The sequence below is a fragment of the Trachurus japonicus genome, chromosome 14, assembly GCF_045865225.1.
Source record: "Trachurus japonicus isolate A0001 chromosome 14, Traja_1.0".
Classification (NCBI taxonomy): Eukaryota; Metazoa; Chordata; class Actinopteri; order Carangiformes; family Carangidae; genus Trachurus; species Trachurus japonicus.
In genome coordinates, this window is record NC_140920.1 from 6,390,427 (window position 1) to 6,402,801 (window position 12,375).

At 43.9% G+C, this 12,375-nt stretch overlaps 1 protein-coding gene across 4 annotated transcripts in view; it reads left to right on the forward strand.

The window, feature by feature from the left end:
• The window catches only part of dpysl3 (dihydropyrimidinase like 3), a 47,433-nt gene that overhangs the window by 16,588 nt on the left and 18,470 nt on the right, over positions 1-12,375 (forward strand). For all 4 annotated transcript variants that reach the window (XM_085797219.1, XM_085797218.1, XM_085797220.1 and 1 more), the window contains exons 2-6: positions 5,175-5,263; positions 6,922-7,106; positions 9,134-9,298; positions 9,538-9,599; positions 10,446-10,526. In XM_085797219.1, coding sequence (XP_085653345.1) covers positions 5,175-5,263; positions 6,922-7,106; positions 9,134-9,298; positions 9,538-9,599; positions 10,446-10,526 — 582 coding nt within the window. The remainder of the gene's footprint in view (positions 1-5,174; positions 5,264-6,921; positions 7,107-9,133; positions 9,299-9,537; positions 9,600-10,445; positions 10,527-12,375) is intronic.

The window sequence follows — 12,375 nt, forward strand, 5'->3', positions numbered from 1 at the left end:
GGATTTCCTTTGGTCCGATCTCTCGCTCGGCTCCTCTCTCCTCTTCTCTTTCTCCGTCAGCGTCTTCTTTGGTCACATTCTTGTTCTTCTCCTTCCTCTGCCATGGCCAACACACTGAGAATAGGCAGCTAGTTGTAGCATTTTATAGCGAGTTGAAAGAAAAAGTGAGCTCACTCCAAAAAGTCTCAAGTTCATGGTATAGGTGCATGGCGACAAAACTAAAGAAAAGAACACAGATAGCCAGCACTCATATAACTTCTTATTAGTTTCTCCTTTTAATCTGGGCAGTGTACACGTTGTATGTGAGCCCATGTGACCCAGTGTTGCTTCGATTGGATCTATAAGTATTGCTTTAGTTGCACATTGTGATGTCATACGTACCTGAATCCTCCATCTTGAATCAGTTTGTGGTCTGATCTGAGACCAGCCACCACTCAGTGCCAATAAACCAAATCCAGGACTGCGGCAGCGTTACGTCTGTGGTGTCTGTTCATTATGTGGATCATCGTGTCGTCGGTGATAATGTTGTGACAAATGCTGCGGTTTAGTCTCATAACCACATAATAACAGAGACGCTTTAACTCCGACAATATCAGAGGAGTCGGAGCCATCGTCTCCACGACAGCAACGTTTACATGAACAAAATAAAATCTGCAGATCCGCTCTTTATGTCGCTCTCATATTAAAAGTCGACGTCATGTAGAAATGCTGAGGAATCACATTTGGTCTGGATGCACTCAGTCCTGTGGCTCACGCTGACTTCATGAGCTGTCACGCACTATATTTACCATGAAATATTGTAGTGCAGTGCGGTGCTGAAACGTCCCGAGTGTCAGTGAATGTGACAGTTTGAGGCTTCCTGTTAAAACCGATAAATGTCGTCTGCACGGAGAATTGATGAAGTGTGATTGAGCAGCGTTGATGATGAAGTGTGTTCGGTCTGGTCCAACACCAGCAGCAGCAGCAGCAGCAGCAGCAGCAACTTCACACTGAAGAGTTTGGAAAATGTTTGTTGCCGTTCAGAAAAATCTGCTCCGTTTTATTTCTACATCTTGATCTGAGTCGCGGATGTGAAACATTTTCAACGTCCACGTCGAGTTTTTTCCTCTGAACGTCAAACACAGAGGAAACTACTGAGTTCACTGTGAGGAAAAGTCAAATCAGCAGAGCTACAGTTACTGGGCTGTAATGGAAATGGAAAGCTATTGATCAGTGAATGACTGTGGTCTGTAGCTGGTATAGACTGAGACTGGGGCAGTGTGTGTGTGTGTGTGTGTGTGTGTGTGTGTGTGTGTGTGTGTGTGTGTGTGTGTGTGTGTGTGAGACAGAGAGCGAGCTTCACCCATGCATGAGGACACACCCCTCACTGCAGTGTTATAAATCAGATAGAAACTCTCTCCTGGTCTGTTCTGCTGAGTTATGATCCATTATCACTGTAAAAGGCTGCGACTGGTTTCATCGCCTGTTTGTATTTATCAATAATTCAGTGATTTAATCTATAAAATGTCCCTTCTTCAGCCATTTTTCTTTCCCCAAAGTAAAAACAGTGAACATCCTCTGGTTTCTGCTTCGTCATGCTCACTGGTTAATTCATTATATTCAGGTTCAGGGGTGTTGTTCAGAGACAAAACAGCGGTGGCAGCTGAACGACTGAACGATTAATTGATCATTTGATCAAGTCCTTGGCAGAGACATTGATAAGAAAGAGAGAATATTAGAAAGATGACAACAAATGATGGTGACACATTTTTTCATTTTTTATTAATTAATCATCTGATTGTTTCATCACAATGTTTGCCATTGCCATTTCTGCTCAGTACTGTTAGTCCAGGTAGTTAATGAATTTTAATATGTGAACTGTGATTATTCACTTCATGTGGCTCCGCCCATTCAACCCATTGTTTTATAATGTCTGCTGCTAAAGGCTCGTTAACTGGTCCGACTGTGGATCCACTGTCCTACGACGACCAGGGAGTCAAACAGAAACGTAAAGGCAATCAGAAGTGACATCATGGACTTTAATGATGTTGAAGGTGAAGTTTACGTGTTCACATCCTGGTGAAGTTACAGGTCGGGGAGGAGAATATCTTTTCCTTGAGAATTTTTTTTTTATACATATTTTCTTGAAATCCTCCACACGCCCCGATTGCAACTATTTTCACAAAAATGAAAAATGTCTGTCACTTGTGGAACGGACAGTCCTGTAAAAACACCATCCAATCATTTTGAATGCGATTTACGATACGGAAAAAACAACACCAGAACCAGAACTTGTGTTAGCTTTGCTAATATAAATTCAATGAGACAGCTGCAGTAACGTTACAGCAGAAAAGAACAAGCATTGCACGTCGCTGTGCTCTAGAGGCGTGGCTTCGGAGAGAAGTCTGAAGAAAAGGGGCTCAGACTTCTGAATTGTGTATTTTCAAAATGTAGCCTTCCACTGTTGGAGCTGATGAGCGACAGTTTTGGGGCCGTGTGCTCCACGTTGTGATGACTGTGACTGTCACGTCGTGTTGTTCAGGGTGTGGTTCCTGGGATGGACTCCTCCATCAGCATCAAAGATACAATACACAGTGTGTGTGTGTGTGTGTGTGTGTGTCATTTCTGCAGCAGACAGAAGTTTATTGTGTTTTTTTTGGATGAGTGAGGGAGGGGCTGCAGCTCATTACTCTGATGAAACACTGGGTCTGAAGCCAAGAGTGTAAATGACTCCACATATGAGCTGATGGGAAACAGTGAAGCTGAATCCTGAGGGAGATTAAATATTATTATTGTTTCTAACACTAACCAATTAAGGCTAAAATCTGAAAAAGACATTTCATGGTTTATTTTGTCTTTAAGGAAACTGGAATCTGTTTTTTCCCACACTCGGAATATATATAAGTGCGGTTTCACAATGGATTATTTGTTTCTTTTCTTTTTTGTGGATCAATTGATTGGATTGGATTGGATTGGTTTGATGTAATGACAACAGTCACTTGACACAAAAACTGATTAGTAACTGTTTTGTTAATCAAATAATTTTCTAAACTAGGTCTCCAACCTCTCAGACATGCTTGAGATCAATCATTTCTGACCAGTTAGTGTTATTGATTGATTGATTGATTAACTGACATTCATCATCTTCCCACCAACGACATCCACATCAGCCTCCGCCCCTGTCCACCAGCCGGTTGTATCAGTCACACCACAGCCCAGTCTCTCCTCCTCCTCCTCCTCCTCCTCCTCCTCCTCTTGTCTCTCTCCCTGCAGTCGACCCGTCGCCATGACAACAGCCTGCTACTAGAGTCCGTCCGCGGTGCAGCAGCAGCAACAGACTTGATATCTGACTGTGTGGCGTCATGGCAACGCCCTGATCAGACCACATGACGAGATGTGCGGGGTGAAGGGGTTCCTGTGTGTGGGATGTTCAGGATGTTCAGAATTATTTCATATTTTATTTTTTCTCATGAGGATTTAAAAATATCATCGCCTGCATGAAACACGATCAATAATCAATATTAGACCACAAGTGCATGTGTGGTCTGTGTTTCAATGGATCAATGGATTACACGGAGGGGAAAATAACATCCACCAGACAGCGGAGAGTTGTTGCGTAACAAAATCTGGATAATGTGGTTGAGATGTTAATCCACGATCAGTCGGTTGAAGCAGCTTCAGCAGCTTCAGCAGTAAAATGTCACCGGCGTCACCACGAAGGTCCAGGTCGGGTTAAAGCTGTAGAATCGATCAATAATCAATAACAACGTGAATGCCTGAGAGCCACGAGTGCACTGGTGATGTCATGTTCACTGCACTGTTTCTCACATGTTGCTGCACTGGGTCGGTTTTAGTATCATGTGTTAATGACTGTGTATTGTATTTATTAATGTAATTATTTATTTAAAAGGGGCATTGCAACGTCAACATTAAAAAAATGAGAAATGCTTCGGAGTTAGGCAAGAATCCGGTGACACCATAAACATCCTGAAGGATGATGTGATAATATGATGATGATGATGATGATATATTGGAAAACTACAAGAAAAAAAACAATATCTTGCTAATTTTTTCCAAAGAGTTACTTTTACACTTTGTTATATGCACAAACAGATACACATAGTTTTATACATTCAGACTCAAAACACTTGGACACAGCTCTTATAACATACTGTTTCTGCCTCAATACAGATATGTTGGGTAAATGTGTATGTAATTAAGGTTAAAAGGTTAAAGTTGCATGTCCATGAGGATCAGATAAACGTAAACATCCGCCATAAAGCAGTTTTTCATGCAATTCCACTTGTGGGAAATTCACTTTGTAACAGTAGCATGGGGAAGTACAGGACAAGTAAAGAAAGTAAAGAAGTAAAGACATTCAAAAGTATATGTACGTAAAACAAAAATATGTACAAAAATTATTTAAATAGAGAAAAAAAACTGTATATATAAGAGGTTCAAATGATGCACAAAACCACTACCATAAAATATTTGAATGAATACAGGACCATCATGAAATAATCAATCATGATATCTTAGTTTAAATTTTTTAAGTCACACTCTGCCACACCAGGTCCAAGTGTTTCTAAACATGCTCATCAGAAGGAGGCGGAGCTTCTCTCCTGTAGGTTAAATAAATGAAGTCGATCTAAAAAGACAAAACAAACAAAAAAACTCATTACTGCACATTCTCCTTTGTGGAACAGGCTCTTTATTATTCCACAGGCTCATCTAACAGGAATATCAAGATATACGTCTGTGCTGCTGAACTGGACCACAGGGAGAGCTGAGCTGAGCTGAGTTGAGGGAGGGAGGGAGGGAGGGAGGGAGGGAGGGAGTGTGGTCCGGATCTAAACTGTGTGTTTACATGGTTTTTACAAAAGTGACAAACATAGAGCACATACCCCGTCTCCTCTGGTGCGCGAACGATCGAATGAATGAAATATTGTTTGTCTCCTCTGAGTGGAAAGTGAAGGATATTGTGTCTCTGGTGCAACGTTGTGCAACAAAACACAGAGCACAAATAATCTGGCCGCAGATCTTCCTCCTTCTCCCGTGAGACTTTGAAAGGTCCAAAAACTGTTGGAAGGAAATTTTGCACTGAATTCCAACATTTCTCTTCTCCTCCCTCCCTCCTTCCCTCCCTCCTTCCTCTCTCCCCCTCCTCCTCTTCCCATAATCCCTCTCTCACACAGAGCGACAGGCTTCTGATCAAAGGCGGGAGGATCGTGAACGATGACCAGTCCTTCCACGCCGACATCTACATGGAAGATGGCGTCATTAAGTAAGTCCTCCTCTTCCTCCTCCTCCTCCTCCTCCGTCCACTGCCCTCGTTTCTGCTCTCGTTCCTCGGTTCTGGCTCCTCATCCATTGTTTTTAGTCCAGTGAATCTGTGTCTCATATGTCCAATCTGCTTTATATTAAAACATGGGAGAGATACAACATGTTCACAGAACGTTAAGACGTTTTGATGGTTTCATTAAAAAATTTGTTGGAAAAGGTCAGACTGTGGAAATGACTTGACTCCATCTGGACAGTTAAAGAGGAGAGTAAAACCCGGGTTGAAGAATCATAAAGGTGATGGATTATTGATTTATCATGATGAGAATTTAACTAAACAATCAATCAATCAAACACTTTATTTGTCCCCAAGGGGCAATTTAAAAAGGCATAAAGAGCAGCATTAAGACAAACAAGACATCAGACAACAACAACATCACAACAGATAAGGAAACTACACACTGACTTTAAAGGGATAGTTCAACATTTTGGCAAATTGGCCCACTGCCATAATCCCTATAGTCATAGCAGTAGGTTCGTTAACTTTAATTGTCGGTGCAAGCTATTTTTAGAACTACGCTACGGAGGCTAATGGGATTTCTTGGTTTCCCTCATCAAACTCATCAAATACACAATCCAACAACTCCAAAACGCTCTGGTGGACAAGTTGTGACCTGCACATTCACCACGCTATGAGATAATAACAGAACGCTACGAGACAGAGTTGTTTTAGAGGTAAATGCAGAGACTGCTTGGTGAAAAGCTGCCGCTGACAGGAATGCACACCAGCGGTTTTGCATGAATTTATTCAGTCTCGTAATGTTCCTTTATTATCTCATAACGTGGTGAATGTGCAGGTCACAACTTGTCCACCAGAGCGTTTTGGAGTTGTTGGATTGTGTATTTGATGAGTTTTATGAGGGAAACCAAGAAATCCCATTAGCCTCCGTAGCGTAGCTCTGAGCAGCTCGCGGCTCTGCTCCGCCATTCTAAAAATAGCTTGCACCGACAATTAAAGGTAACAAACCTACTGCTATGACTATAGAGATTATGGCAATGGACCAATTTGCCAAAATGTTGAACTATCTCTTTAACACACAAGAGTCCTCTTTGTTGACTCTGACAAAAACTGGGTCTTGTTTTCTCTGTGGAGGTCACGTCCACTTCTAAGTGATAGTTTGATTGTCCCCGTCCCCCCTCTACATGTCTCTCCTTGAATTAGTCTGTCCTGTCCTTCACTCTCTGTGTCCTCACCCCTCCCTCCTCTGTCCTCTGTTACTCCAGTTTTAGGCCTTTTGTCCCCTCAGTCAGTCAGGAACCCACAGAAAGTCTGGTGTTGCATAACAAACACCCGAACGCCTCAGGACCAGTCGGCTGCTGGCAAACGCACAGAGACTCTGTCTGTCTGTCTGTCTGTCTGTCTGTCTGTCTGTCTGTCTGTCTGTCTGTCTGTCTGTCTGTCTGTCTGTCTGTCTGTCGATGTGTTGACATGGCGACAGTTTGCTGCTTCAGGCTTATCTGACTTAGGGTTAGGTAAAGTCAGGAACTGTTTATGTTTCCATCATCTTGAAACACATCAGACAGACTCCTCCTTCTGTTCGTCTATTTTCTTCATCTTCATCTTCATCTGATGACATTGTCTTTGTCTCTCCCCCCCGACAGGCAGATCGGCGACAACCTGATCGTACCTGGGGGTGTGAAGACCATCGAGGCCCAGGGGAAGATGGTGATCCCCGGCGGCATCGACATCCACACCCACTTCCAGATGCCGTACCGCGGAACCACGACCGTGGACGACTTCGCTCAGGGATCGAAGGCCGCCCTCGCCGGGGGCACGACCATGATCGGTACGAGAGCTGTGAGAGCTGTGTGTGTGTTGGTTAGGGGAGGAGGGGGTCGAGGACGGGTGTGTGAAAGGAGAGGGTAAAGGAGGGAGGGGAGAGACTGTAACAGAGGAAAAAAGAGAGAGAGGGACGGGACTGGGTCTGTTTTTGGGCAGCTCTCCAACAGGGACCATACAAAAGACTGGGTGTGAGGAGGGGTAGGACCGGGGGAATGAAACACTACTCCCATAGAAACAGAGCCAGTGTGTGTGTGTGTGTGTGTGTGTGTGTGTGTGTTTGGGCACTGCATGTATTTTAAAGACGAGATGCCACCAACAGCTGGTCGATACCACAGTGTCTTTAATACCATTAACTTCTTTTGGGGCTGCGACCCTGCTGCTTGTTTGCCAGTGTGTGTGTGTCTGTGTCTGTGTCTGTGTGTGTGTGTCTGTGTTCAATCACACACACACACAGACACACAGACACGCACAGGCCTGTTACTGTATAAGCTCCATTCATGAGCTCCATTCATTCAGGGATTATTCTCCAGTTGAGTTGTGAAAGTAAAAAAACCTGCTCTGTGCTTGCGGCTCCGTGCATCTGCTGCTGTGTCTTTACAGTGAACGTCTGTGATAAACAACAACACGCGATGTCGTTGTCGCATATGAACTGAAATCAACGGTTCAGATGATACAACAGTGTTTTGTTTATCCCGTTGACTCGCAGAGAGCAGATAAGCAGATTGAGTCGTCTTTAATGAGCTAAAGCCGACAGTCAGGTGGCGAGTTTTAATACAGCTGAGTAAGACGGAGCGGGATATTTGTTGTTGTTGTGTATGAATGAACGAGGGGGGGGGGGGTTACTCGAACTTAATCCTTCATCCTGCTGCAGGCCTGCATGCTTTTATTTATTTGTATTTGCTGCTGCTTTGATGTTAAAGGTACATTGTGTAGGAATTACTCCCATCTAGTGTTGCGGTTGTATATCGCAAGCAACTCAATCGTATTTTTCATGCTGCATTCACGTTAAATTGGGCAGACGGCAGACGGACGACAAGGCATAAAGGCATAAACAAGCCTCTATGTAAACAAGTGGTCCGTCAGCACGAGGCAAAACAATACACGTGACAATATGTTGTCATGGCGATGTCGTATTGTTTACCGGACCCACATTTTACCGGCTTTCTCTCAACGTCTGTGACTAAAATGACACCTGGTCTGTTTCCAACGGCCGTTTTTCCGACTGCACCTGAATGCAGCATTCACATGCAGTCCTCACAGTCCTTACTGCGTTACCGCGGTGACTTTTCACAGACGCCACCTCGACCTGAGTCGACAGCTCCGGTGTCTCCGCTGAGTTTCCGTGGTTTCCTACCGTCACACTGCCACTGAACGTAAAAACATGGCGACACCACATGGCAGCCAGCACCGAGCTTACCCGCCCCATGTAGATATGAATGATATGAACGGCTAATTCAGAGCTGAAAGGAACACTTCAGTTTGTTGATGGGGGTGATTACTGACTAATGAAAAACAGACTTTTGAATGAAATCATCGATTTTCGTCGAATAGATAACAGGAAAAATTACGCAATGTCCCTTTAAAATCTGTGTTTCAGCAGAAAGGTTTGTTATTGTGACACCATCCCATGAAACTTCAGCTAAATACCGTCGGAAACATTTCGTTTATCGTGTTCCTGCGTGGTTAGACTGGACAGCCTCCTCTTCTTCCCTTTGGTGCGACCACATAAACCACATTTTTGTTGTTGTTGTCAAGGAGACCTGCTGCAGCCAGGCAAAGTTGTTGTAAATGCAGTGTGACATCTGACAGGGCTGGTCCCTCAGAAGAGTGTGATCGCAGCAGGAGCTCCCTCAGACAGACCATTATGTAACATAAACAGTAGAAACACCGGCAGACACATCCTGACATCACCTCGTCTCCAGCTTCTTCTCACCTCCTCTCTGTTTGTTTCATCCCACCTGTCTATCTATCTATCCTCCTCTCCTTTCCTCTCTCTGCCTCCTTCCTCCTTCCTCCTTCCACCTCCTCCAGTCGACCACGTGATCCCAGACCCCGGCAGCAGCCTGATCGAGGCCTTCGACCAGTGGAGGCAGTGGGCGGACGAGAAGACCTGCTGCGACTACTCGCTCCACGTGGACGTCACCCACTGGAACGACAGCGTCAAGCAGGAGCTGGACACCCTCATCAAGGACAAAGGTCCACAATCTAGTTCATTTTACTCAAGTTAAATGTGTTTTTTTTAACAGACAGAGAGAGTTCCAACTATAAATATTTGCACAAGTTGCACAAGCGATTATTAATAAAAGTCAAAATAAAGTTTAATATTGTTCAGCTGTGATAAGACGAGGCTCTCGTCTCTCACATTATGAACCTGTTTGGTCTTTTCAGTGTTTTTCTCATCGTCTCTCTTCTCTCGTGTTGTTTTGTCTTTACAGGTGTGAACTCCTTCCAGGTTTACATGGCGTACAAGGACTACTACCAGATGAGCAACAGTGAGGTAACGAAACAAAACCAAAACTTCACTGTAGGGGAAACAGATTGAGTATTGTATTTTTATTGAACTACAGTAATCGATTGAGAGCTGCACATGAGCTCATAAACTTCTGAGCTGCAAGAGCAATATATATACAGTATATAAATGTCAGTGGTTTTTGCTCTGAGTCCCAAAAAACACCCAAACACAGTAAATTATAATCTGTGGTTTGAAGTCACCATAACTCACAGTTCGGACTTAAAATATCAACTCAACTGAGCATTTGTCTCTTTTTCTGTCTGGACTGTCCTCATGTAACTCGTGTCCTGTGACGTTCAGGTTGTAACAGAGTCTGAGGCCTCTGTCTCTCTCTCTCTCTCTCTCTCTCTCTGTCTCTCTGTCTCTCTCTGTCTCTGAGTTTCTCATGCAGCTGTGGATAATTCAGTTGGTCAGAGCAGCACATGAGGAAACTGAAATAGTCCAGCTTGAAGAACTGATGTCATGCAGTTTGTGGCGCAGCAACATAAAACATAACAACAACTGCAGCAGCAGCAGCAGCTCCGCCCCCTCTGCCCCCCCCCCCCTCTACCCTCCACCCCCCAGCCCCTCCACCCTCGCTCCACTTTGGCCCACACGCAGTAATTGCAGCGTGTCGTGGTCGACTTCATGTAAATTGTGGGGCTTCTTTTTAAAATCGTGTCTTTAAAGTTTTAACCCCGGGGTTAAAGAGCAGCGTCTGATTCTTGTGTAAACACTCTTTAAATATATAACCCCTCTCTCTCTCTCTCTCTCTCTCTCTCTCTCTCTCTCTCTCTCTCTCTCTCTCTCTCTCTCTCTCTCTGTGTGTGTGTGTGTGTGTTTCCTCTGCAGCTCTACGAGGTCTTCACCTTCTTGGCTGAGAGAGGAGGCATCGCTCAGGTCCACGCTGAGAACGGAGAGATCATCGCTGAGGTAACAATAAAAACCTACAGACGTAAACATCCATCCCTCCCTCTCTCTCTCTCCCTCTCTCTCTCTCTCCCTCTCTCTGTAATGACTTGACCCGGGTCCAGATCTGTCATCTGTTTCAGTTTAGTGTGATTTATTTATTTCTGCTAAGTTCACTTCAGTTCACCTGCCTGTTGGAAGTCTTATCACAGCTCATCTCAGCACCGACAGACTAAACACACCGTCGGTGATGAGGGAGCGGAGTGTATGTGTGTGTGTGTGTGTGTGTGTGTGTTTGATGCAGGACGCTGGTCTGTCTGTGTGTGTGTGTGTGTGTAATTTACACTGTGGACAAATGAGAGTGAATGAAGCGTACATGTAATAGTCGGTGGATTGAGTGGGTTGGAGTTAGTCAGAGCTCCAGACCGGGCCTGGACTCTGTCACTGTGTGTGTGTGTGTGTGTGTGTGTGTGTGTTTTGGATCTGAGTCACCACACAAACCTCAGCTCCGGTCTTAAACTACGACTTCGAGGGCGTCTGATTTCCATCAGCATCCAGATCAAAAATGTCCCAAACCCCCACGATACGATATGTGACGACCACAGACAGAGACTTGTTGTTTTAAAACCTGAGTGTGTGATGAATGTTGTCAGCGTTGGTGCAGAGGAGAAGTCGTGTTGATGTGTGAAGTGATAGCACAACACAAAAAAGGACACAGACTTTAGTTTAAAGGAGCTGTGGGGGCAGTTTGTAGGTTTACAGACATGACAACACATAAAGCTGAGATTCCTTTTATGGCCACTAAGAAGCTGAAAGCTGCACAAATCGAAATCCATGTAAAATTTCTTGATAGTTACAAACCATCAATACATTTTTTTTTTCCACCTGTGTCTATATTATCTGACTTGAAGCCCTGAAAGACAAGTTCATTTTCCCAAAATATTTTTCACCTCACCCTCTCAGGGGTTTTATTCATTCAGAAAACACTTAGAAAGATACTGACAGTTTTTATTTTTTTCCTTTGCAGAAAAAGGAAACCCCCTCACTGACAGTAGAGGGAGAAATAACAGAGAAATTATGATCCTAAAAAAATATTTCACTTGTCTTTCAGGAGCCTGTTTTCTTTTTTTTAAGGTCATGGTCATGCAAACAGTTTTCTGTGCAGCTTTCTCTGAGGAGAAACGTGAAGCAGCCGAAGCCTCGTTAGGTTTTACAGATGAACAGTTAGTTTTAGTTTAAGTGACATCATCTCACCTGGTAGCCGATCAAACCAGCTGCTCGTTGATCGTTTCGTGTATTAAAGGTTTTATAGGTCGTACAGTAGTTAAGAACTGTTTTGTCAAGTTGATTTTCTGGACTTGGAGCAAACTCAGTGATGTCGATCTGATCCTGAAACTGCTGCTGCTGATTTCTTCATTTTTCATCATCTGTTTGTTTCTCCTCCTTCTTCATCTTCATATCCTCTGATTGGAATAAACATGGTCGGCCAGTGGAGAACCAGCGGTGGCTCTTGGTTTTCTTACATTTCCTTAAAAAAAGAAGCACAAATAAACAAAGCAGCAGATGAGTTGGTCAGAAGAGCTCAGCTACAGTTACTAATCCAAGCAGCTCATTCATGTGCCATTTCAGACTCAGAGAGGAGCTCATTATGTGATTTATTAAAGCTGAAGTTCATTTTGGAAAGTTTGGAAAGAGTCTTTTCCTGCTTATCCACAGTGAAGGCAGCGACTGTAAAAGACAAAAAATGTCCTTAAACCGTAAAAACAAAGATATTTTCAGAAGAAAAATGACCTCATGGATTCCCATGATCCTCGTATATACGTGTGTGTGGTCTGATTAATAAAACCTGCTGGTTGCACAATCACAAAGAAGC